This window comes from Bacillus rossius, chromosome 2 (assembly GCF_032445375.1).
Source record: "Bacillus rossius redtenbacheri isolate Brsri chromosome 2, Brsri_v3, whole genome shotgun sequence".
NCBI classification, from domain to species: Eukaryota; Metazoa; Arthropoda; class Insecta; order Phasmatodea; family Bacillidae; genus Bacillus; species Bacillus rossius.
This window is the reverse complement of record NC_086331.1, coordinates 23,766,597-23,789,026: the sequence shown is the minus strand read 5'-3', so window position 1 is coordinate 23,789,026 and position 22,430 is coordinate 23,766,597. Positions and strand designations below refer to the sequence as shown.

The 22,430-nt window shown below is 35.8% G+C and overlaps 1 protein-coding gene across 9 annotated transcripts in view; it reads right to left on the bottom strand.

Moving 5' to 3' along the window:
• Nucleotides 1-22,430, bottom strand: part of LOC134529175 (uncharacterized) — a 646,085-nt gene that overhangs the window by 284,067 nt on the left and 339,588 nt on the right. For all 9 annotated transcript variants that reach the window (XM_063363010.1, XM_063363001.1, XM_063363007.1 and 6 more), the window contains 5 exons: nt 20,874-21,020; nt 12,833-12,958; nt 12,347-12,466; nt 6,136-6,267; nt 2,543-2,656 (listed from right to left, as the gene is read on the bottom strand). In XM_063363010.1, the coding sequence (XP_063219080.1) occupies nt 2,543-2,656; nt 6,136-6,267; nt 12,347-12,466; nt 12,833-12,958; nt 20,874-21,020 (639 nt within the window). The remainder of the gene's footprint in view (nt 1-2,542; nt 2,657-6,135; nt 6,268-12,346; nt 12,467-12,832; nt 12,959-20,873; nt 21,021-22,430) is intronic.

The window sequence follows — 22,430 nt, the reverse complement described above, 5'->3', positions numbered from 1 at the left end:
GATCGTAAAGAAGCATAAAATGTTTGCTGTTCATAAAATCTGTCACTTTTGGTTATATTTTAACCATTTCCAACGCAGAAAAACCAGGAAATTCCCCTGGCACAATGCAACATGCCCAAAGCAACTTCATATGTAAAAAAGTGGCATCTAGCAGCAACCGATAGAACTACGACGACTATGGAAAGTGTGCATTACAATCCAAGCTTGTTTTAAACTGGAGCTAGCACACATCAGTCCATAAAAATGTCTGCTTGAGTTAGGCTCAAGTGCCGTTATTGTATTAAAATATTAAAATACTATGCTAGAGCTAAGCTCAAGCATGGATCTGAACGTATTATGCTCATTAAATCATAGCATTATAGTCCAAACTTTACCTGAATCTATAGTTGAAACCACTTGATTAATAAGAATTACAAAGAAAGATAGTGACCTCACAGATACTGCCAATGCTCATCTGAGAGTACAAAAAGTTCTAGGGTCGTTCCTACAAAGTTGCAAAGTGTAATTTTAGTCACAGTGTTGAACAACATGCAGCATGTAATGTTATTGTTGTCACTTCGCTGGTGGCACCCCACATTACATTCGTGCATTTGCACATTTCTTGCATTCCTATATTCTCTAATACTGTCAGTCCTTTGTGTTGGGATATGTTAGATGCGATGTTTAACTTGTTTTCCGGAAATAATATCAGATGATGTTCTCTTGCAGAAATTTAGCTTTAGGAAGTCAAATTTAATATTATGTATTTTTTTAGTCTTTGGTCTTCTTTCTCATAACTCAACTAACACCATTTCCACCATCTTAGTCCTCTTGTGTAGTAGTAAGATCCTTTGCAGGCTGTGCAACCTACCCAGTCAAAACCCCTTCACTATATGGCCATATGAAATTCTTCCATAATTCAGGCAACTATTGTTTTCCCATGAGTGCTGCATCATTTAATTCAGCTCAACATAGCAAAGTTATTTCATGTTTGTTTATTACTTTGTTCCTTGAGTACTTGAAGTCAAAAAAGTGTGTTTTTAAATGTTAACAATTTTTATATTTATCTTGCTGTCTTGGCATCCTGCTTAACTTTGTTTATGTTTCTGTGTCAGGTTTTTGTAATGAGCTTTTTTACCATTTCACAACAAACTCTGATTATTATATTACATCACTATATTTTGTTAATAAATTAACTGTGTTTACAATATTATCTTAGTAATTTAGGTTAGTTGACAGAAAGGTGAAGTACCAAAAACCTCAGCAATTTTTTTTCCTTCTTTTTTCAGTTATGTTTGTACTTATTTTATATCAGCAGTATTTACTCAGGTTGATGTAGATTATTCTCATTAGAAAAGAATGTTTTCCAGGTATTCTATTTACATTTTCTTAAGTGATATCAGGAGGTTACACTTTCAGTGATGCAATTTTGAAGAAGCTATAGTATAGTACACATCAATTTTTACAATCAAATTTTATATAAATTAAAGTACATGTCATTACATATTGAATACTTAAATTTAACAAGTTACTTCTTTTTGACTCATAATAACAAAAACATCTCTGCGAATTCAGAAATTTAAAACATTACTTTACATAACAAATAAATAAAACACTGCATAAAGTGCTAAGATTTGTACAAGAAACAAGAAAATTATTTTGTGAGACAACTTTTTTCTTGTTTTTTTTTTTTTTTATGTGATTGTCTTTATAAAAATTCATAAATGCTTTCTTATGAGACTATACCACCAGACAAACCGCTGGGTGATGCACGCAAGAGGGAATAAGAATCTGACAATACCTATATTACTCTCTTTCAAAATTAAAAAGTTACAGAGTTTGTCAAATGCTTTCAATATAGAATATGATAAAACATAATTATTTTCATTGAAATTTATTGAATGAAAAGCATTTAACATGACACTTTTAAAAAGCATAAAATATAGAATATTAATTAATTTCATTTTTTTTATTAATAATGGGATCATTGTAGCTTTATGAACCACAGTCAGCACAAATAATTATTGGTAATTATTTGAGCAAGCTACCAACTGACTGAATAAGTTCCTACCATATTATGAAAGAGTGTATAGCTGGTGTACGTTAACAAATGATACATGACTATCAAGGAAGGGTGGGTATAACTAAACTTAGATACATATATAAGATCATTCTTTTTTTTTAATTGGCAAAGAGCCGTAACACTAGTGCACTGTGGACTACAACCTACTGTGACACTACTTCTTTTTATGTTATGTACTTACAAATAATATCCTTCTGTATTTCCACACCACACACAGACAAAATGCATCCTAGTATTTACTTGATACTGTGCAAGGTTGCTTCAGATATGACATAACAGCCAATAAAATGTTTTTTCGCATTTAACAAATAAATTGAAAAATGGATTCCAGTTGCATGCAGCAAGTGTGTGCAGTCACCTGTCTATTGCATAGTTTTGTATTTTATAAAGTTCTGCTAACACTACACTAGTAATCGATAAAACGCATGCAACAAACTTGTTATAATATTAAAATTAGCCTTAAATATATTTGACACTAACCTTCCTAACCCCTTTCTCTGATTGATCTTTCTTCGTACCAGTCTCTTCACATTGTGGTAAACTTGTTTTTCTCTTAAAATATTTTTTCTTTTCAGAACGGCTTATAACTGGTAACTGCAACAAAACACACAACATAGCAATTTTTTATACTTAATGTTGCAATGCTTAGTTTTAGTCTTTGTGTTGAGCAACACACACATCTGATGTTATAGCTTTCAATACCCTGGTTGTGTCTCACACTAGATTCTTGCATTTGCACATTACTTGCAAGTAAGTCTGCAAGCTATGTTAGGTCCACTATGTTTTTTTTAATCTACTCAGATCCAACCAAAATACCACAAAATTTGAAGCAAGCAATGAGAATTAGAGGTGTAAAAGTAACAAAAATAAGCTTATCCGTATGTATTCGTTACTATAACAATTAGTACTCGTTACTATCGTATCGTTACATTACTCGTTACTTCTGATACCTCATAACATGCTATGTTATGTTAGAGCAATGAATAGAGTCGTATTGCGTACACATACAGTATGACGTCGCGGCGTCACAACATTCGTAATTTGTAGAAAACATACTTATACATTACATACCAAACTGCGTAAGGTGCATTTTTTCACTTTTCCGTATTTTGAACCAGACTTGTGTTTAAGTCATTCTAAATTTAATTTGATTTAATAGGTAAAGTGTAGAACTACAAGTGAACTGTTGACGGAATCTACTAAATTTGCAATGGATTTACTATTTGAAAATGTTAACAGTGAGCTTATGTTATATCACAATAACATTGCAATCCAATATGCATTGATTATAATAAAAAAGCAACAAATAGGTGTCGAAAATTATTTATTGACAATAAAATTAAAAAAACTAACGATAAATCCCATACTACGAAAAATGCGAGAAACAAAATGAATTTGTGTGTAACGCTTCGTTACTCGGTACCAGATGGCAAACCCGTTACTCAGTACCGAATACATATGGTTTGATACAGCTCTAATCAGAATGTGTTCATTCGGGATTCTTAGGAAAATTTCCATTTTTGAGAGAATCATAAACGTAAAGATGGTGATATTCATTGCTTTTTTAAAAATCACTAAGAAAAAATTTTTCAACAATTATATTAATTAAAACATTCATAAATGACTGAGACATCTGTCACAAAAAAAAGTGTAATTTAAAAAATTGATAAACATTTGGTTTGAACAGGATTGTTTTAGATGAAGCATCTGTGTGCATAACAGTGTGACATAAAAATTCTACTTAATTGTAAATGACCAAACAACCACAGAAATGTGCTATTTAAAATCATGTACAAACATAATTTGTGAAGATGAACTGTGTGAGCTCAAATTTTTAATGCATAACTACATTTACTACATGCTATCAGTTTTTGCTTTCACTTTCTGTCCTGTAAAGAATTAAACACAAACTACTGAAGTTTTAAATGCAGAACTGTCTCTGCCTCGTGCGGATAGCATGAGGGGTTGAAACATGCCAGTGTCCATTTCCCTTGCTCAGAGTCGCGAGGGGGTGGGTGACCTTCCAGGAAGGAGCTGGTAACACTGCAGCCTGCCTTGGCCACTCCATGCAACATCCTCTCCCCCAGCTTTCCCCGCCAATACCATGTGCTGGAGGCTCGCATCATCGATGTTTCCATTACACCAATCCCTCACATAAAACATCTTCAGATTACGCAAATTCATTTAGTGCGATGTTCATTTTACTGCCCCAGTCTTGAATACGTCTGTAAATTTCAGTTGGCGCGAAATCTCCGGTGGCAAAAAAAAGTCAAGTATGATGCCACGAAGTCTGTTTCAACTTCTGTAAACAACAGATGTGCCGTGGCATACAGCTATCTGTAAGGCGGGGAGAAGAGATGTGTGCACAGGTATGACTACACTATTTGCTGTTGTAAAAAGATCAGCTATGGCAAGTTAAGTTGCGGCTATGGAGTGTTAAGGACCAAATGTTATTACCTCCACATGTATGCTGTCAGGCCGTACTGTTGTCGCCCAGCTACAGACCGGGCCGTGATGAACTCAGTCTGGCCAGTGGCAGGGAACACACACAACACTAAGCAACGTCTGCCCATTCGTCTGCTGGTAACTGTACGTGCGCAAGCACCTGCAGTGGGAATTATAGTGGAATCATGGCTTCCAAGTGAAGCATAATGCATCATGTTCAAGCGTTTGAGACAAAACTAGAAGTATTAAGGCGTGCATAACGTCATGAAGGCCACACTTATGTTGGTCGCACTTTAGTTTTAAGCGAGTCAACTGTGCCCACAATCGTACAAAATAAGGACTCTATCAAACGTTTATATAAGTCTGATGCTATTGGTGCTACTAGTGGGAATATATTTGACATTAGATACTGGAACAAAAATGAACAGATGATTCACATGGAAATGGTTGTTAAAGGAATGGTGCAATTAAAAAAAATCACAGGCATGACAAGATTGGTGTGAACCAAGCGATGATAAGCAAATATAGTACTTTAATTTTTTAAAAATTAAAATTTAAATATATGGACAATAATATCGGTTTCACTGCCAGTAAAGGATAGTTTGGAAAGTTTGCAGAAAGGTATGCAATGTGAGTAGAAGGTAATGTCCGGGCGGGCAAGTCAACCAGCCAATTGATGATAATTATTTCCCGTTACAGTGTCAAATTTTTCATACAAAGCATTCTATGGTAGGCTTATAAAGATGAATGGAATGACAAATTTATCATTGAGTGTTATTCTATGCATTTATTTTATGTGAAGAATATTTCCCTAAACATTTTGGAACAAATTAATTAAATTAGCCTTGCTAATTATGGAGACCAATGCTTCAGAATACGTGATTTTGGATAACACGAACATTTTTAGGAACACATTAGTCATGCTAAGTGAGGGATTGGTGTACAAAAAAGCTTGCTGTGTCTTTGTTTTTTTTGATACAGACTTTTTTAAAGAATTCAACTCAGTCAAAAGTGTAGTTTGGTTGTTTAAGTGATTAAATGAATAGCATAAAATCTATGATACTTTGAATATTGTATCACTTGATATCACTATCTCAAAGTAAAAAATTAAAACTTTTAAAGTCATAGCCCTACTAAGAATTTCAAAATCTACAATATGGCTTTTGTTTGACACTGTTATAACCAAAATTGTGGAAATCACACAATATTTTTTTTTTTTGCATTCCAATGCCTTTCCCACAGCCATACTAAATTTAGTTGAACCCCGGCTTTAAAGCATTTTTGCATGAGTTGTAACTACAGTGATGCTGCTTCTTAAGTGCTGTGTTGTGAAGTTACAAGCAGGTTAACTGTTTAAACGGGTGCTGGTATTCACTCTGCACTGTGAAATGTTGTATCCTGGCTGATGAGCAGCCCTAGAATGTTGTTCCACATTTAACAACACAAAATTGTCAAATTGTTATATCACTGCTTGCTCATGACCAGTCGCTACAAATCAGTATCACTTGAGTCATGTCATATATAGTCAAGTGCCATTTAATTATAAAAATTTAAAAAACTATAATTAAACTTAATGCAACAAAAACAAATATAATAACAATATTCGGGAAAAAATGTGTACCACTTACACTAAGAAATATTGGGGTAGTTGTACTACTAAGTATATCTCTTTTTTTAAGAACTCTGTGATCAGCATGTGTTCTGGGGGACATATATTCAGCCACTATTTGGACATCATCATCTGAGTCTTCCATTGTATCCTGCAAACAAAGACACATAGTAATGATTATTTTAAAATCAAAAATTATAGCATTCTATTCCAAATTCACTATAAAAATTGTTTAAAAACACAAATATATAGGTATTTCACACAACTAGACATTCTTACAGGTACTATCCCGACAACCAAATTTTCTGGGTAGAGCACATTATAGCTCAGGGCTGGCTACAATAACATATCAAAAACACTATATAAATACATGAACCATATTTACATGATTATATACACAACTCCCAGGTGTTTCTTCTTTGCAGCCGTTCCAAACTGGCATTCCGCATGTCTCGTTCGTAATCGTCAGTGTGGTGATATACAAAAAAAAAACCACTGTAATTTTGGATTTCGTTACATTTAGAAAAGCTATTATAAAACACCAGCAGTTTTTGATCCCTAATAAGTGCATCATGCCATGGTACAATTTAACATTATACTATGTTTAACTATCCTTAACACAGATAGTGACAAATTCAATAACGGATAGGGATATAGAACAGTAAGGAAGCAGTCCAGCTCAGATCAGTTGAATTTTCAGACAACACTGTGACAGTGTGTGTCACAAACAATATAGTTGTCTTAGCAAGTGTGCGGCTTGTTGTTCGACTGCCAGAACTGGGCTTCGAACCATGGGCCCACAGAGAGTTCCAGTCCGCAGCCTGCCGCCCACTATCTCATGTGTGAAATGTTGAAGTTAGGTATAAATTGAGATTAATGTTAAGGATCTTTAAATGATTTGGTATGAATGGGCAACACAGCCTTTGGGATTCAAAATTACATTATGCTGAGAGTAAATCAGAAAACAATGTGAGGGAAACTAAAAAACGAGATTAGGGAACATGGGATCAAATCCCAGTGGAAGCAGTTTCAGCTGTTCTTCCTGCTTATGATTTTATTTTAGATTCGTTGTAAATCCTTTATAGATTGTACATTACTGCTGAAGGAAAGGTAGATTAAATTCTGAACGAAACTAAATTCAAAGTGGCGTTAAAATATCATAATACTTAATAAATTTACCAAATTTATAAATGTAGTGGAGGTGTAAATGGATGATGATTACAAAGATTGAATTGGCAGACATGAGGTAAAGGCCACACCCACCGCGTCCCAACGTGCAAATGAAAATCATTACGGACCTTGGCGATGGATAAAAAAAACTGTATTTCCTTAAGATTCCAGAATGGATGATAGCACATTCGTGATTTGCTTTGTGAGACGGTACACTCCGCAGGGTGAATGCGACGCTCACACGATCCACAGAGAGCTCTCACGCTTCAAAGGCTGCCACGTGAACCCCCTTCATTGGCCCAAAGGCATGATAGCTATGAATGTGAATAGGTAACCGCACTCTCACTACTGGTGCACACAGTCAATGAGTGGGCTCTTGCCGAGTTGAGAGATGGTTGATACACATGTCCCTCCTGCCTGCACTGGTTGGTTAAGTTACGAGGTGGTGGCTTTTGTGCACTAATAACCCCAGTTACTGTTAGCGGCTTTTCAGCTCCAACAGCATAGTTCCAGAGTATCACACACACCAAGACACTGCAGCACTGCAGGCACATGCCACTAACAGTACAGTCTGCCTGCACTGCATACAATCTGAAGGCCTGGGTTCAGTTCCTGTTGCTGCTCACTTAATCTCACAGTTCTGTAACCTCTCCTCAAGTTTGCCTCGCTCTAGAGCAATGTTGAGTAAGACAGCTGCAAGGATAGCACCCTCCATGTGATGGTAGCAGTACACTACGATTGCAGAGGGAGGGAAGGGACGTAAGCAAAGGATTCAGGAAAAGGCAGCTTTGTGAGAACTGATCCGGACAAACACTATCACAGCGAGTAACAACTGTCTGTCCCTCATCTCACCATGGGAAGGACAGACAGGGAAGGAGCATCAGGCAGAGGTAAAAAGCAGTCTCCGAAAGGTAACCCCAACATGAATACATCATATATATTGTCGTGCCGCTCCAGCCTATTTGTCAGGCACAGTCAAATTATTCATTTAAAAAATTTGGTGCTGCTAAATTATTTAATGTTATCGCCGCTGATGTTTCATGTAATTAAGTTTGACTTATTTTTCTACATTGTTTTTAAGGTGGTTAAAAATCATTCCTGAAAACTATTGACAAAATAAAAAAAAATAGTTAAACATTATCGGACATAAATAAAAAATTTAAAATTGAAACTTTGTTCTTACAAACCATTTGATTTGGCTTTTTAAGAAAGACCTATAATAAAAACTTACCATATCGCAAGCATCCAAGTTTAACACAATTTGGTTGGTTTGGACGTAAATCAAGCTCATAATATTCAAAAATAAGTAACAGTAAATATTTATTTTCTTCTCAAACCCAAAGAATCTGTTCCTTTCAGCAGATATTTACAATTATAATGTATGTTTTGGTTACTAGCTCCCAAATGGGTTATGAGATTTTAAACGAACCCCTAATGGCTTTAATAATTATGAACAAAAAATAACTAAATAACTTAAACTCTAAGATGTTTGTATATTTTAAATGTCAGGATTAATTTATAGCATTATTAATTTAATGCTTGTAAGTTGACAACTCAATCCTGATATAATCTAAGCTAAATCAGCATAGTAACAAAGCTGCTGACAAGTTGCCATATTGTGCATTCAACTACTAACACGCCCCCCCCCCCCCCCCCCCCCCACCCAACAACTCCTGGCTGACAATAAGCCACTCAAATGTTGTTTCACATTTAAAAACACAATGTGTGAAACTGTATAATCACCACTTGCTCATAATGGTCCTTTAAGTAAGTACAGTAAGTCCTCGGTTTACGTCGGGGTTACATTCCTGAAAACCGCGACGTAAATAGAAATGACGCAAAATGAGCCATGTTTCATGCCACCAGCCGGCCACGGCCCAAGGTCGGCCGGAAGCGCTGGCATACAGACGTGACAACGGGCAATTTTATCAGCAAATGACAACCGACAGCGTTGGAAACAAGTCCAACTAGTACTTCTCAGCTTTATAGAATGGTTATTTAACCAGCTGCTTTATTACCTTTATTGACTGAAATATAAAAACAGATATATATTACATACTGTACGTAATATAAACGCATAATGCATTCAAAGTGTAAGGATACAAAGTGGTTTAGCGCTACACAGATTTTACTTTGAGTCATTCGCGGGAGAAAACAACTGTTTTCTTTTGGAGGCTGGTAAGAACAATGTCAAAAGAAATGCATACATACAATAAAAGTACTATAAGTATGACAAACATTGAGAGCCCTTGATTTAAAATAATCACATGAAGTAATAAACACCTAAAAGAGGTTATACAATAGCGTGGCGCTATTCTTACAATTTACGTACGGGAATAATTCTAATAAAAATCAATGTAAAATATTTTTCATGAGAAACACTACTTTAAATTTACGTCGCAAACAATATAAATTATATCATTTTACGTAACATTTTAAATGAAAAAGCTCTGAATACACTACACATTGTGAATAGAATTCCAAAAAGGATGACGTGACAAGTTTGTCAATTTATTCCGAGTCACTTTGAACATTTTCCGATTCCTTTCCTACACACATGGAAGCTGTCGCCGCCTTTGATGTTCCGCCGAAGAAAGCATGAAGTGTTGTCTGCTTGGTTGTCTGCTTCTTTTTCTCCTTGAGGAGCTCCTCGTAGCACCTAACACTCTCCATTACATTTCGCCGCACTTTAGAGCTCCGTTCCTCATTTATGTCTTTTTCAGAAAAAATTTGCAATGCCATTTTGACATGGCCTAAGGCGGAGGTTAGTTCTTTCACTGTGATGTCTGTTTTCACTTCCGAGTCATCATCTTCACTATCAGTGTTGTCTGCTGCAGGATTAATTACCAGCTGGTGTAGCTCTTCGTTTGTAAGCTCTTCTACATTAGCATCCAAGACTTCGTCAATGTCGTCAGTTTCGAGATCGTTGAATCCAGTTCTTTTAGCGATGTCAACGATGTCCGCGCGTACGACTACAGCAGGAGAGGCATCTTCAAATCCCTTAAAATTATGTAGGCAATCAGGCCACAGTTTACCCCACGTCGAGTTGAAGCACTTTTTAGTGACCTCAGTCCATGCTTCTCCAATATTCTTGATAGCATGCAAAATGTTGTAGCCACGCCAGTACTCCTTGATTGTAGGCTTATCCTCACCATCTGTACCTTCAAGCAGCTATTGGAATGTACGCCGCAAATAATAGGCCTTGAACGATGCGATGACGCCTTGGTCTAGTGGTTGCAAGATAGCTGTGGTGTTTGGAGGAAGAAAAACCACTTTCAAATTTTCATGCATTTCTACTACCTCGGGTGGGTGACTAGGTGAGTTGTCGATCAGAAGGAGAATTTTAAAGTCAAGGTTCTCCTTGGAACAGTACTCTTTCCATGCAGGGATGGCATACAAGTTAAGCCATTCCCTGAACAGGGGGCCAGTTATCCAGGCCTTATTATTTGCTCTTAAAATAACTGGTAGGTGCTCCTTTGAGTAACCTTTCAAGGCTCGTGGGTTGGATGACTTGGTTATCAGCAGCGGTTTCATTTTACAGTTGCCAGCTGCATTTGCCGCCAACAATACTGTCACACGATCCTTTGCAGTCTTGAAACCAGGCGCAGTCCTCTCTTGTTTAGCGATGTAGGTTCTCGCCGGCATTCTTTTCCAGAAAAGTCCCGTTTCACCTTCTTCAATGATCTTCTCAAGTTTCGGGATGAATTCCTTTGCGGCGTCAGTGTCGGAACTTGCTGCCTCGCCTGTCAGTTTTATATTATGGAAACTGTACCTGGCTTTAAATCGCTGAAACCACCCACGGCTGGCATTAAACACTTCCTCTTTAACGGTTGAAGTACCTTCAACATTTTTCATTTCCTCATTGTACAATGATAGAGCTTTGCTTTGAATAAGCCTTAAATTTACGGAGCAATTGTGCTGGTTCTGTGTTTCAATCCATACGGCAAGCATCTTCTCCATTTTCTCCATAGCGCTATTACGTGTATAACTCGTCTTTGTAGCACTGACAGATGACATGTTCAGTAAACTACTCTTAATTTTGTCCGCGTTTGATCGAATTGTACGAACTGTGGTAGGTGGCAGACCTAACACTTTTCTAATCTCAACAGCCCTCTCGCTCGAATCGAAACGTCTCAAAACTTCCATTTTCGTGGCTAATGAAACATGTGTTCTGTTCTTATTTTTTGAAATTACGTTTGAAGGTAAATTTAGTCGTTTGGAAGACATCTTATGAAGAAAAAATCATAAATTGCAGTGAGCTGATACTGTAGGCCTACTACAAACGCATCTAATCACGATAAAGTTAACAACGGCACGTTTAAAACTCCGGCCAACTCAATGATATCATAGCGACTGAAGTGCCAAGGAGTTGGACGAAAAGGGGTAGGAGAAAATGCTGTGTCGTTGCGGGAAGTAGATAACACTTCTACGTGCGAGATACGTAGGTGGCCGAGCGGGCAGGCTGGTAGTATTGCATCACCGCGCGGAGAGCAGCGGAGAGCAGGAAGCGTCCCTCATGATGTATGATAAGATAAGGGGGTGAACGTGTAGCTTACGCTACATAGCATAAATTAACTACCGAAGGAAACAAAGAATTATAAACGAATTATATACAGTGTTTTGGTTAACATAAAGATTTACGGTCATTGAAAACGACGTTATTGTGAATCGGCGACAACTTAAATTAAAACATGAGTACTCAAACATTAGCGACGTTAATCCGACTGTATGTATCATTAACTATAAAGTAAGAACAGCATCCTATTGCATGCTGCATGAGTGTGCAATCATAAGAAAGTAAAGGATAGCTAGCAAAAAGTACCCGCTGCAGTTAAATAGAGCTTAGTTTCATATTATATTTTCTTTAATTAACTTCAGCTAACTCTTAATAATAAAGAATTATTATAATAGATTAAACTACTTAATCTAATATTAAAATATTTTCTTAAAATAAGTTCAGCTAATTCTTAACAATAAAAAATGTACCTAAATGATTAACAAACTACTTGCATCAAATAAGTTTATAAGAAAACATTGTGTAAAATTGATCAAATACGAACCTGTGGAAGACTCTGCGCTGGTTTTTGAACATGTGAGGAATTTGAAACATTTCCCTCAATTTCAGTTTGTCTGTCACTATTTTGGAACTCAATGGTTCCTTCCTGTGAACCATCCATTTCCTGCAATCAAATACACTAAATTGCAACTATTTCACAAACAATAAAAAAATATTATAATACGCTTATCACTTACTCACTTACTGAATCTGAAATGCTCAATGAATTCAATTGCAACCCCTTACAGTGTAACATTTTTATTGATTTTTGCTATGTAATAAGTTCCTACTAGCATAGCTTCTGAGTCTATGGTGTAAAGATAGTATGCATGGAAGCATAGTGCCATATTTTGATAATATTAAAATATTTTCTTAAAATAAGTTCAGCTAATTCTTAACAATAAAAAATGTACTTAAGTGATTAACAAACTACTTGCATCACATAAGTTTTGATAAGAAAACAGTGTGTAAAATTGATTAAAATACGAACCTGTGGAAGACTCTGCGCTGGTTTTTCAACATGTGAGGCATTTGAAACATTTCCCTCCATTTCAGTTTGTTTGTCACTATTTTGGGACTCAATGGTTCCTTCCAAAGGGTGTGAACCATCCATTTCCTGCAATCAAATACACTAAATTGCAACTATTTCACAAACAATATAAAAATATTATAATATGCTCATCACTTACTCACTTACTGAATCTGAAATGCTGAATGAATTCAATTTCAACCCCTTACAGTGTAACATTTTTATTGTTTTTTGCTAATTAGTTCCTCCTAGCATAGCTTCTGAGTCTATGGTGTAAAGATAGTATGCATGGAAGCATAGTGCCATATTTTGATGAGGCTGATAGTTAAGCTTTTTTCAGTGATAAAAGTTGCAAGCCGTGTCTTAGTTTGCCACATTTTGGCCCCGAATAGCTGTTTAATAAAATTCAAGATGTTGGCCCACACTTGCAAATATGAATCTACCAACAACTGTTGTGTCAATTTTCCAACATTAATAATTGGATTAAAATGATAATGAATAGTTGTCCAATAGGTTAAATTTATTTAAAATAAGGAGAGTTTTGAGACAAGAAGGGGAGCATTGTGTGTTTGACTTGAGTGGTGTGATGATGATGATGATGATGATGATTATGATGATGTTGTTGTTGTTGTTGTTGTTGTTGTTGTTGTTGTTGTTGTTGTTGTTGTTGTGTGCCAGGGCATGTGAGTAGAACAATGGCAGTGATTTTGGACCCAACTGATCATATTTAAGTTTTGTGTGAGTTATGAATATAAAACCCACCAACAATCCGGGGACTTTAGCTGTGGGCACGACATAATTAAAACACACATACAAATACATAAAATAACAATAAATAACCAAGAAACAAAAGACAATACAAACAAACAGCACAAGGAAAAATATAATACGTATAATAATATGTAGTTTAAAGTAGTACCATAGTAAGCAGTAAGTCATACAATTAAATAGAGTAAAATAATGTAAATATGAAAGTGAAAAAAATAGTAATTATGATTATTATGACTATCAAAATTCTTATCAAAATTATTAGAATTTGAAATCAATCTATAAACAATATAATTGTTATTTTAAACTGTAAACAGGGCTGATAAAAGGTCATTATTAAATTGGGTCACTCTAAGGCCACTATTATCAAAAAATATATTTGGAATTGATTTTTGAATTATAATAACTATATACAAAATGTGAATCTAAATAAACTATACGATCTGAAAGGTATATTAAAGTGGGAAATCCTTTTGATTTATTAGTTTTATAATTTTGTTTGTATATATTCTATTTTATCGCTATCGGGTGTGATAATGCTAGTCCATATCAACGAACAGACAATTTAGATCTCATTAATGCCAAATAAAGTAAGAGAATTAAGTCAGAATTATTAACATGAGGTTTTCCTTAAAATGTTTCAGAAGAAAACTCACAACTGAATTAACTGTGAACAGATTAACCATAAGAATGGGAACGAGTCAGAATCAGTGGAAGAGTTTGCCGACTGCATAAGAAAAGTTAATACTAAAATGTATGAGTTAAGAAAATATAATGAGGAAAGAAACTATTAAGCACAAATTCAATCAACTGGCCTTGGTTTACAAGGAGAAATAAGCAAGATTACACAGATTTTGTGTCTTCAAATGTTCAAAGAAGCTCTGGAAGCTGTAATCAATATCGTATAGGCTTTTACGAATCCAGGTAAGGCGTTTCTCTTATGGTAATTCTACATTTACCTTACAGCATGCCCAGACAAAGTGCTTGTTCTTTATGAAAGTAGAGGTCAACAATCTCTGACTACATGCTTGGTTTGGTTGTGGAATATCAGGACATTTCATTAGAGACTACATTAGAAAAGCAAGGAATAAACAGAAGTACTAGGCCCAGGAAAAAAGACAGCCAGTGTTAAACGTACAAGAATCTGTGTCAGCCACGGTTGTCAGTTCTCAGTAACATGCATACCTGCAACCGTGTCTGAAAATGGTTCCGCTGACTTGACTGTAGAAGTAAGTTATTGAAGAAGAACACTGAAATTACTGATAGACAATTGCAAACACGTATTACTTAAGTGACATCATATATGTTGGAGATATAAAATTGTCATGTCGCAACAAGTCAAAGCTTAGTATTTCTGGTATTTCAGGTCACAAACTTCAGAATCTGGAAGCCACCAACATAAGCATTTGGCTAGGGGAACAAAAGCAAGACATTTATAAATATATTGTACAAAATAGTTATAAGCATTAAGATGGAATAATCGATCTAGACTTCCTAAAACAGAACCGTGCTATAAAGAATACAGAAAAAAAGAGACAATGCCTTGGAAATAACCTGTACATCCTTGGACAGTGCGCTGATGGGCAGAAAGAATCAGTGAAGGATTGCTTATTAATGTAAGCCAGCTCATCCAACAGAATTAAGTCCATCCCCAGAACATTTATCTGTTGCCAAGACATTACTGCCAGATACTGGAATGATAGTATGTATTATGGTCCTCCTCCTAAAGGTTCCTGAGAGGATTAACTGTGCTGTTTAAATAGAACCAAATCTTTAATCTGATACATTGACTAGCAAAAAATGTCATTACAGTTATATCTTATAACGGAAAAATTAAAGCAATAGGAAATGTTGTTAATTTGAGTCAGTTCAAGGTGAAAATTCATTGAAGCACAATTATAGCAGTATTAGAGCTGTTAGACAAAGTGACGTAGTTACAAGTTATAGCAAGGTGCATGAATACATTGCCAGAGAAACCCCAAAAATGTCAAATTTTGTTCAATCCATGAAACAGACAGGTCGACTAAGGCTAAAGACAACAAATATAGCTTTATTAAGTAAGTTAGGTAATATTTTGAAACAAGATAAGCAGATGCTAGAGTCATTGTTTCAAGAACCACAATATGTTTTTTCAAGAGTTCATTTGCAGGTGACTCTGTTGGCAAAGCAACAAAAAATGTACGGGTAACAACAAATCAATTGTCTGAACCATGTCAGGTAACTTATCAAGAGCAGCAGTTAGTACTAGACATTGTAAAAGAATGGATCGAATAAGAATTTACTGTACCAAAACTCAAACAATCCACATTGAACTATACCTAATGTTATTATCAGGAAAATAAAAATTTGAACCTGGAAACGTCCGATAATTAATTTTTTGAGTCTATTACCAATCTCTAAATGCCTAGATTATACAAGATTTGTATCTTTTACCAAATAGTGTAGAATCTCTGAATAATTTTCGGCCTTGCACTTTCTCACAGTAGTTGATTTGACAAGTGTGCATGCTGTGTGTCTCAGAAGAGAATGGAAAAGGTTTTTCAATGCAAAGTTGTCCTGAACAATAGAAAATTGCTGTTATCGGATAACTATAGTTCCATACCTAGAGCATGTGATAATTTCACCCTGTGTGAGTACAGACCCTATATAATTCAAAGCAGACCAACAGTATCCAAGTCATATTTATGTAAAGGAGCTACAAAGCTTTATAGATTCCTGTAATTATTACCATCGTATAGTTGCTAAATTCGCTGTTTCTTCCAGACAATTCAACAGATTGCTCAATAAAGGCACAGTTTTTATTTTAATTAATTTGTGACAGTTTTTTGATATATCAGGGCTATAATATACATCAGGTTTATTTTGCATGTACCTAGTTAGAAAATATGTAGGTGGTTAAGTATAAGACAAGGTGGTACACCTTAAATTCGACACATTAAATAAAGCAATAAACCAAATAAATAAAAGATTTGTTCGGACATATGAATATTAACAGTCATTTTTTGACTTGAAACTAGTCCTGACCTCATATACGCTTTTTGCTTATCCAAACTTCAGTAAGCCGTTTATTCTAGCCACACATGCCAACCAATAGCTACTGCTAATCTCTTGTTAAAAACAATACATGGAGAACCACCGGTTGCCTAATCATCTAGACAACTCAATCAGGCAGAAACTAACTACTCCATTGCTGAAAAAAAGATTTCAGCTATTGTATAGAGCATGTAATACTATGTTATTTAGGTGAGAAGCAATTTAAAATAGTCATCGATCACACAACATTTAGTGGATGTTGGGTTTGAAGTATCTCAGTAGTATATTAATAAGACTGTGTTTCCAGCTGAGTTAATACTTGTATACCATGGTAATGCTGACACTATGAGTAGACGAGTAGGATACATTCAAACTAGTATGAAGAAAATTACAAACCTAACCAAAACAGATCAAGATTTTCAACTGTTCCAGTCAAAAATATTTTAGAAAAAATATTAATTGTTTAAAGAAACTCTGGTTTGAGGTTAGTTACACCTAAATAACACCAAGAAATAACATTAAAAGAAATGCCACAACTCTGTGTATGTAGGTCAATGCCATAAAAAAGCCACAAAGTAGAAAGTAGCAGAGAGATACTTGTAGAAAAATAGAAGCGAAGTTGTCAACAACTATATTCAATTTATCGTGACATGTAATCAACAATCAAACCAGGGATAAATAAGTGCAAAATTAGTTGAACTGCCTGAAACATAAAAACCTTTGCAGAGGTTAAGTCTAGATAAAGTTTAGTCTATGCTAAAACACAAAAGAAATTAATTTCTAATAATTATCAATCCATTTTTCTAGATATTTGGTAATGAAACCACTTACATCTGAAACAGCTGAAATTACAGCTAATATTTGTCTTAAACAGGATTCTGAAATTTTAGGTCCCCGATGCAATAAATTTACATCAAGGTAACAAACTTTCTCTCTGAGCTAATGACACAGCTATGCCTATTGTTACATGTGCACAAGTTAAGAACTATCCCAGCAAATCCCCAGGGATACGGCACAACTGATAGAATTCATTGAACGAATATTAAAATCAACTGTGAACATGTCAGCCATTGTCATAATAACAGAGATGTCCATTTGCCATATGGTTATGCTGCCTGTAACAGCCAAGTACATGCTAGTTCACAGCTAAGACTGTGTGAAATTATCAATAGCATTAAAATATCTACCCTGTACAAACATTTGAATGTACGCTCTTTAGATAGTAAAAGCCACGTCTTCGAGTTACCGAAAAAAAACTCAGTCGAGATATGTGGAAAATAGTAAAATAATGCAACCATGCACCACTTCTGCAGCAAGCCTCCCTACAACATGAAATCCGTCGTAAGAAAGTATTGAATAGGCATCTAGTATTACTGTCTAATCCCGGGCTGAAGACAACCAGGTGAAGAAATTCCAGCAAGTATCGAATAAACTTTACCCATGTTGGAAGTGTGTTCTTCCATCACCTTTATACTTCAGATGCCCTTCAGATCTATTCTAAAACAAGTCAACAGAGTAAAACCATATCATGGTGCCTATCACTATCACGCCTCCCACTGCAATAGAAGAACGAAACCATATAAATTATAGTGAATTTTCTCTGTAAATTTTTTTCCAAATTTACGTTTTGGCCTTCATCTGTAAATTAAAGCTTGGCTTAAGTTACTATGTTGGTTATTGAGTAACAATTAATTGATAATGGAGGGATGGAGTTCTCTGCTAAACAGGTAAGAGATACCAGTACTCATTACATTTCTATTTTGTGGATGCAGCTACATTACTTATGAATGTTTGTAACATCATACTGTGAAAGGGAAAATTCAGAATTATATATTGTGGTGGTAATTAGGCTGTTACTGTTTAAGACAGTGGAATGTAAGATGTACAACGATTTTCTAATTCTTATTAAGGTATTTTTTTCCATCTTCCACTTTAATACTTTAACACCAAATTTTAATTAAATGAGGATAGCATTATAACTTATTAAATTTTTACAAATTGAGGAAAACAATATATAGTTATTTTTTATATTTTTACTAACCATTGGGTTGAGTAATATTAATAGTTTGTTTCAATGATTTGCCAATTATCTTTTAAAAAAATTAATATTACGCCTTAGATACACAATGATACATTAAGGGGTTTGTGTGAGGAATTCATTGATGTCATAAAGAATCAAACAGGATCATGTACGGAGGAGCCTTATGTAGTAAGTTTAAAAACAAAATACATGTACTGCTAAAACCCCTATGAAGTGATCCAACATAACAGAAGGCATTATAGACACATTTATAAAGAAGAAATAGTTTCTCTTTCAATGAACATGTATATGAACTCATGCACAAAGAATTTCCACCGGGAAATACAAGCTTGTGATTAATTTAAGGGTAGGTTGGCTAACATATATTGGTAGATCCCTTTCCAATTAGAGGGACAGAAATAATTTTCAACATTCGTTGGGGTAACTAGATCACCGTACTAATCAGAAAACGTGTAGCACAGGTTTAAAATACATCCCAGCACAAAATATATTTTTGCCTTTGCGATGCCACAGGGAGTGTTTAAATAAAATCGGTTTCCATTTAGTGTTTTGTTGGGGGTGATACAAACGGAGGTTTTGGATCGGCGTATGTGTAGACCTTGGGCGCCACGATGAGGATGGGCACGTGGACCCAACTACAGAATCCGTCCCAGCGCCGTGAAATGACCCATGTGGAGCTAGGCCCGACTTCCCCCTGAGTGGATACTGTAGAACTTACCGGCCCGCTCTCAGCGGCGGGCACGCTATGTCACGGGCAAAACAACAGCTTGTGGGGTCTTGAGGCACCCCATACACCTCCGTCTCCCTACTGGAAAGCTCATGGTCAAGAATTGAATGCAACGAGTCGGGTGAACATTAAACTTTATTGCAGCTGACACATATACTGACAATACGTACAAAAAACAGCAAGTAGTCCACCTTTCAGGATGACCAGGACACTGCGTGAACCGCCCCGAAAGTGCAAGTTCACCGAATAATATATAACACTCCGGGGAGCTTTATTCTGTTAAGTTACACAGTCTGCTGCCGAGAGTTAATTTTAAAAAAGGTTTAAAATAATTACGACAGCAGATGATAACGGTTCAGTTAGAACAATAGTTAAAGTCGATGAGATGCTGAGAGGCGTCCTACCCCGCACAGCGAACAAAAGAGACTGCGGCGGACCAGGGATGTCATGACCGCAGGAAGTGCTGAATTTACCGTATGTTATATTGATATAACATACATTTAAACATAACATATTTAAACACTTAAAAAATAACATTACAATTTAGACTTAAGCATTAAGTATTACAGTTATATAACTATTAAATACATTACGTACTTAAAAAGATAGTCTCCACTGTACATGTTTGGATGAGTGCCAAAAGGGTTCCCGCAGAATGACCGAACACACGCACACACCCACACGCTCTTATTGGCGGGAGGTTTTAATTAGAGGGTGTCGGTGGGAGGAGAAGGGGTCAGCAGCAGTGTGAGACACATCAGGCTTAATAAGGGCGTAGCCTTGGTCGACCTCAGGGCACAATCCTTGTACTGTGCTCTGGAAAAAGTGTTGAGACCATTGCAACTTCTATGTCAATTATAGGAATGATTATTTATAGCGAGAATGAAGCAGAACATCTAAATCATGTCACGTCATTTAAGGATGCGACCATCTCCGTGGTTCAGGATAAGGTCATATGGAGGCTCAAACATGCAAAGGTTCTTGAGTCAATGTACAAAAAGGGAAATCATGCTTGATCACGACAATAACAGTTATATCAAAACATTTGTACTCTCAAAAAAATTAATGGGGTTAGAAAATTTATAAATATAATGGATACTGTTCTAAATTAGTTCCACAATCAACTGAAAAGGACCCCTGCTTAAATATTTGAAGAAGGGAGTAAATATATAAATTTTGTATTGGGTGAAGAACTAAAAGATTATTTTAAAGAAATAAATAAATGACTTACAACCCTCAGGTGTTGTTACTTCCAAATTTTAATGAAATTTTAATAAGTATTTAACATTGCATTGCACTGTACCTGTATCTAATAGAAGTACTGTGGTGTAATGAATATACATCTAAGATAAAAAGTTACAATCTCAAAACCACAACAGATATGTTATTTTACATTCCAACATAAATTTATAATAAAAATGAATATCACCAACCTCGCCATGATCACCATCTTGTGGAGTAGGTTCCTTCTCTCCATCTGACTCGTCAGTCGACGAATCGTGTGGCGTTGGAGCTCTTACTTCTATTACATCATCCGAGCACGTTGAATGACTTGGCGAAGCTATCCTCTCAACTATATTCTACAAAAAAATAAGAAAAAATTTAAGTATCCCACTTACCATTGCAACATCAGACATAATTTAAAAAATAAAACTGGAATTTCAATACTATAATTTTGTGGTACACACCAGCATATCTACTACATAATTTAAACCTCATTTTGTTATAAAAGAAAACCCGCTATTTTTGAGTTTAGAGAATAATGTTAAAGGTCTCAGCATATATTGTCATGAAACAACATAACTGTAGTGTATGACATTGTAATGTAAAATATGTAGGTAGGTAGCCTAATGAGCAGGCGGCTAAAGGTGTAAGAGGTTACAGTTGGTTGTGCAGTACACAAACAGCGATGTTTGGGGAAATGAGAATTGTAACCCATCATGTGGTTAAGGATAATGTGCACACATAACAGTGGTGAAAGAGATTGTTCGTAGAAGTGTCTGTGAAAATAAAGGTTATGGGGATATAGCATGATGGCTAACGTCAGAGTGATTGGAGAATTCATGCTGGGTCGGGACACTTAGAAGTCATATCGCAAAATATTTATTTTCATTGCTTTGAAAAAAAAACACATAGATGACGTAGAGTGAGTGGTGTTTTCTACAGATTGTGGGTTGGTGCTGTCTGACTTGGCCATGTGTTTAATCACGCTTAACGAACCAGATGCGGTGCAACTCAGTGAAGTGTTTACGAAGCTCATGATGTATTTTCAACAAAAGCCCAGTGAGATCATGGAGACATACAAGTTTCGCAAACAAGACTTATGCGAAGGGGAATACATAGCAGTGTATGTAACAGAATTGCGATACCTAGATATGCATTGCAACTTCCCGTTTCTAAAAACAAATTATTTGGAACCAGTTGGTGTGCGGGATGCAGGACAGGGATGTACTGCACACCATGTTTTACAAGAATAGGCTCACTTTAGAAGGATGCTGTTCTCATTGTCATGGCAGCAGAGGCAAAGGAAAGGAATGTGTCACACTGAAGAAGTGAGACAAGTACAGAAATAAGTCCACTTCAAGGCAACCACAATGCAATGGATACAGTTGCAGGTGAAGGAGGTACAGACCAGAGCAAACAGATGGAGCTTGTAGAGCAAAGGATAAAAGTCCACAAAATTCAATTAAGCAACCATGTTAGCGGTGTTCGGAACCACATTCAGCAGAATCTTGTAGGCATGTAACAACAGTTTGCCATTAGTCATCCAGGCCGGGTTACATAGAAAATGCATGCATTAAAAAAAAAAAAAAAAAAACACAACAGTAGCATGCAAGGAAAGGCTAGAGGAACAGTAAACAATGGCAGGATGCACATGTTGTCTGCAACATTGCATTGTAAAATTGCTTTGCCCACGTGGTCGCAAAAACAGTTAGAAATAAAATTGAAGAAAACGGTTCAAGTGATAGTGAGCAGCAGAAGAATTGCGA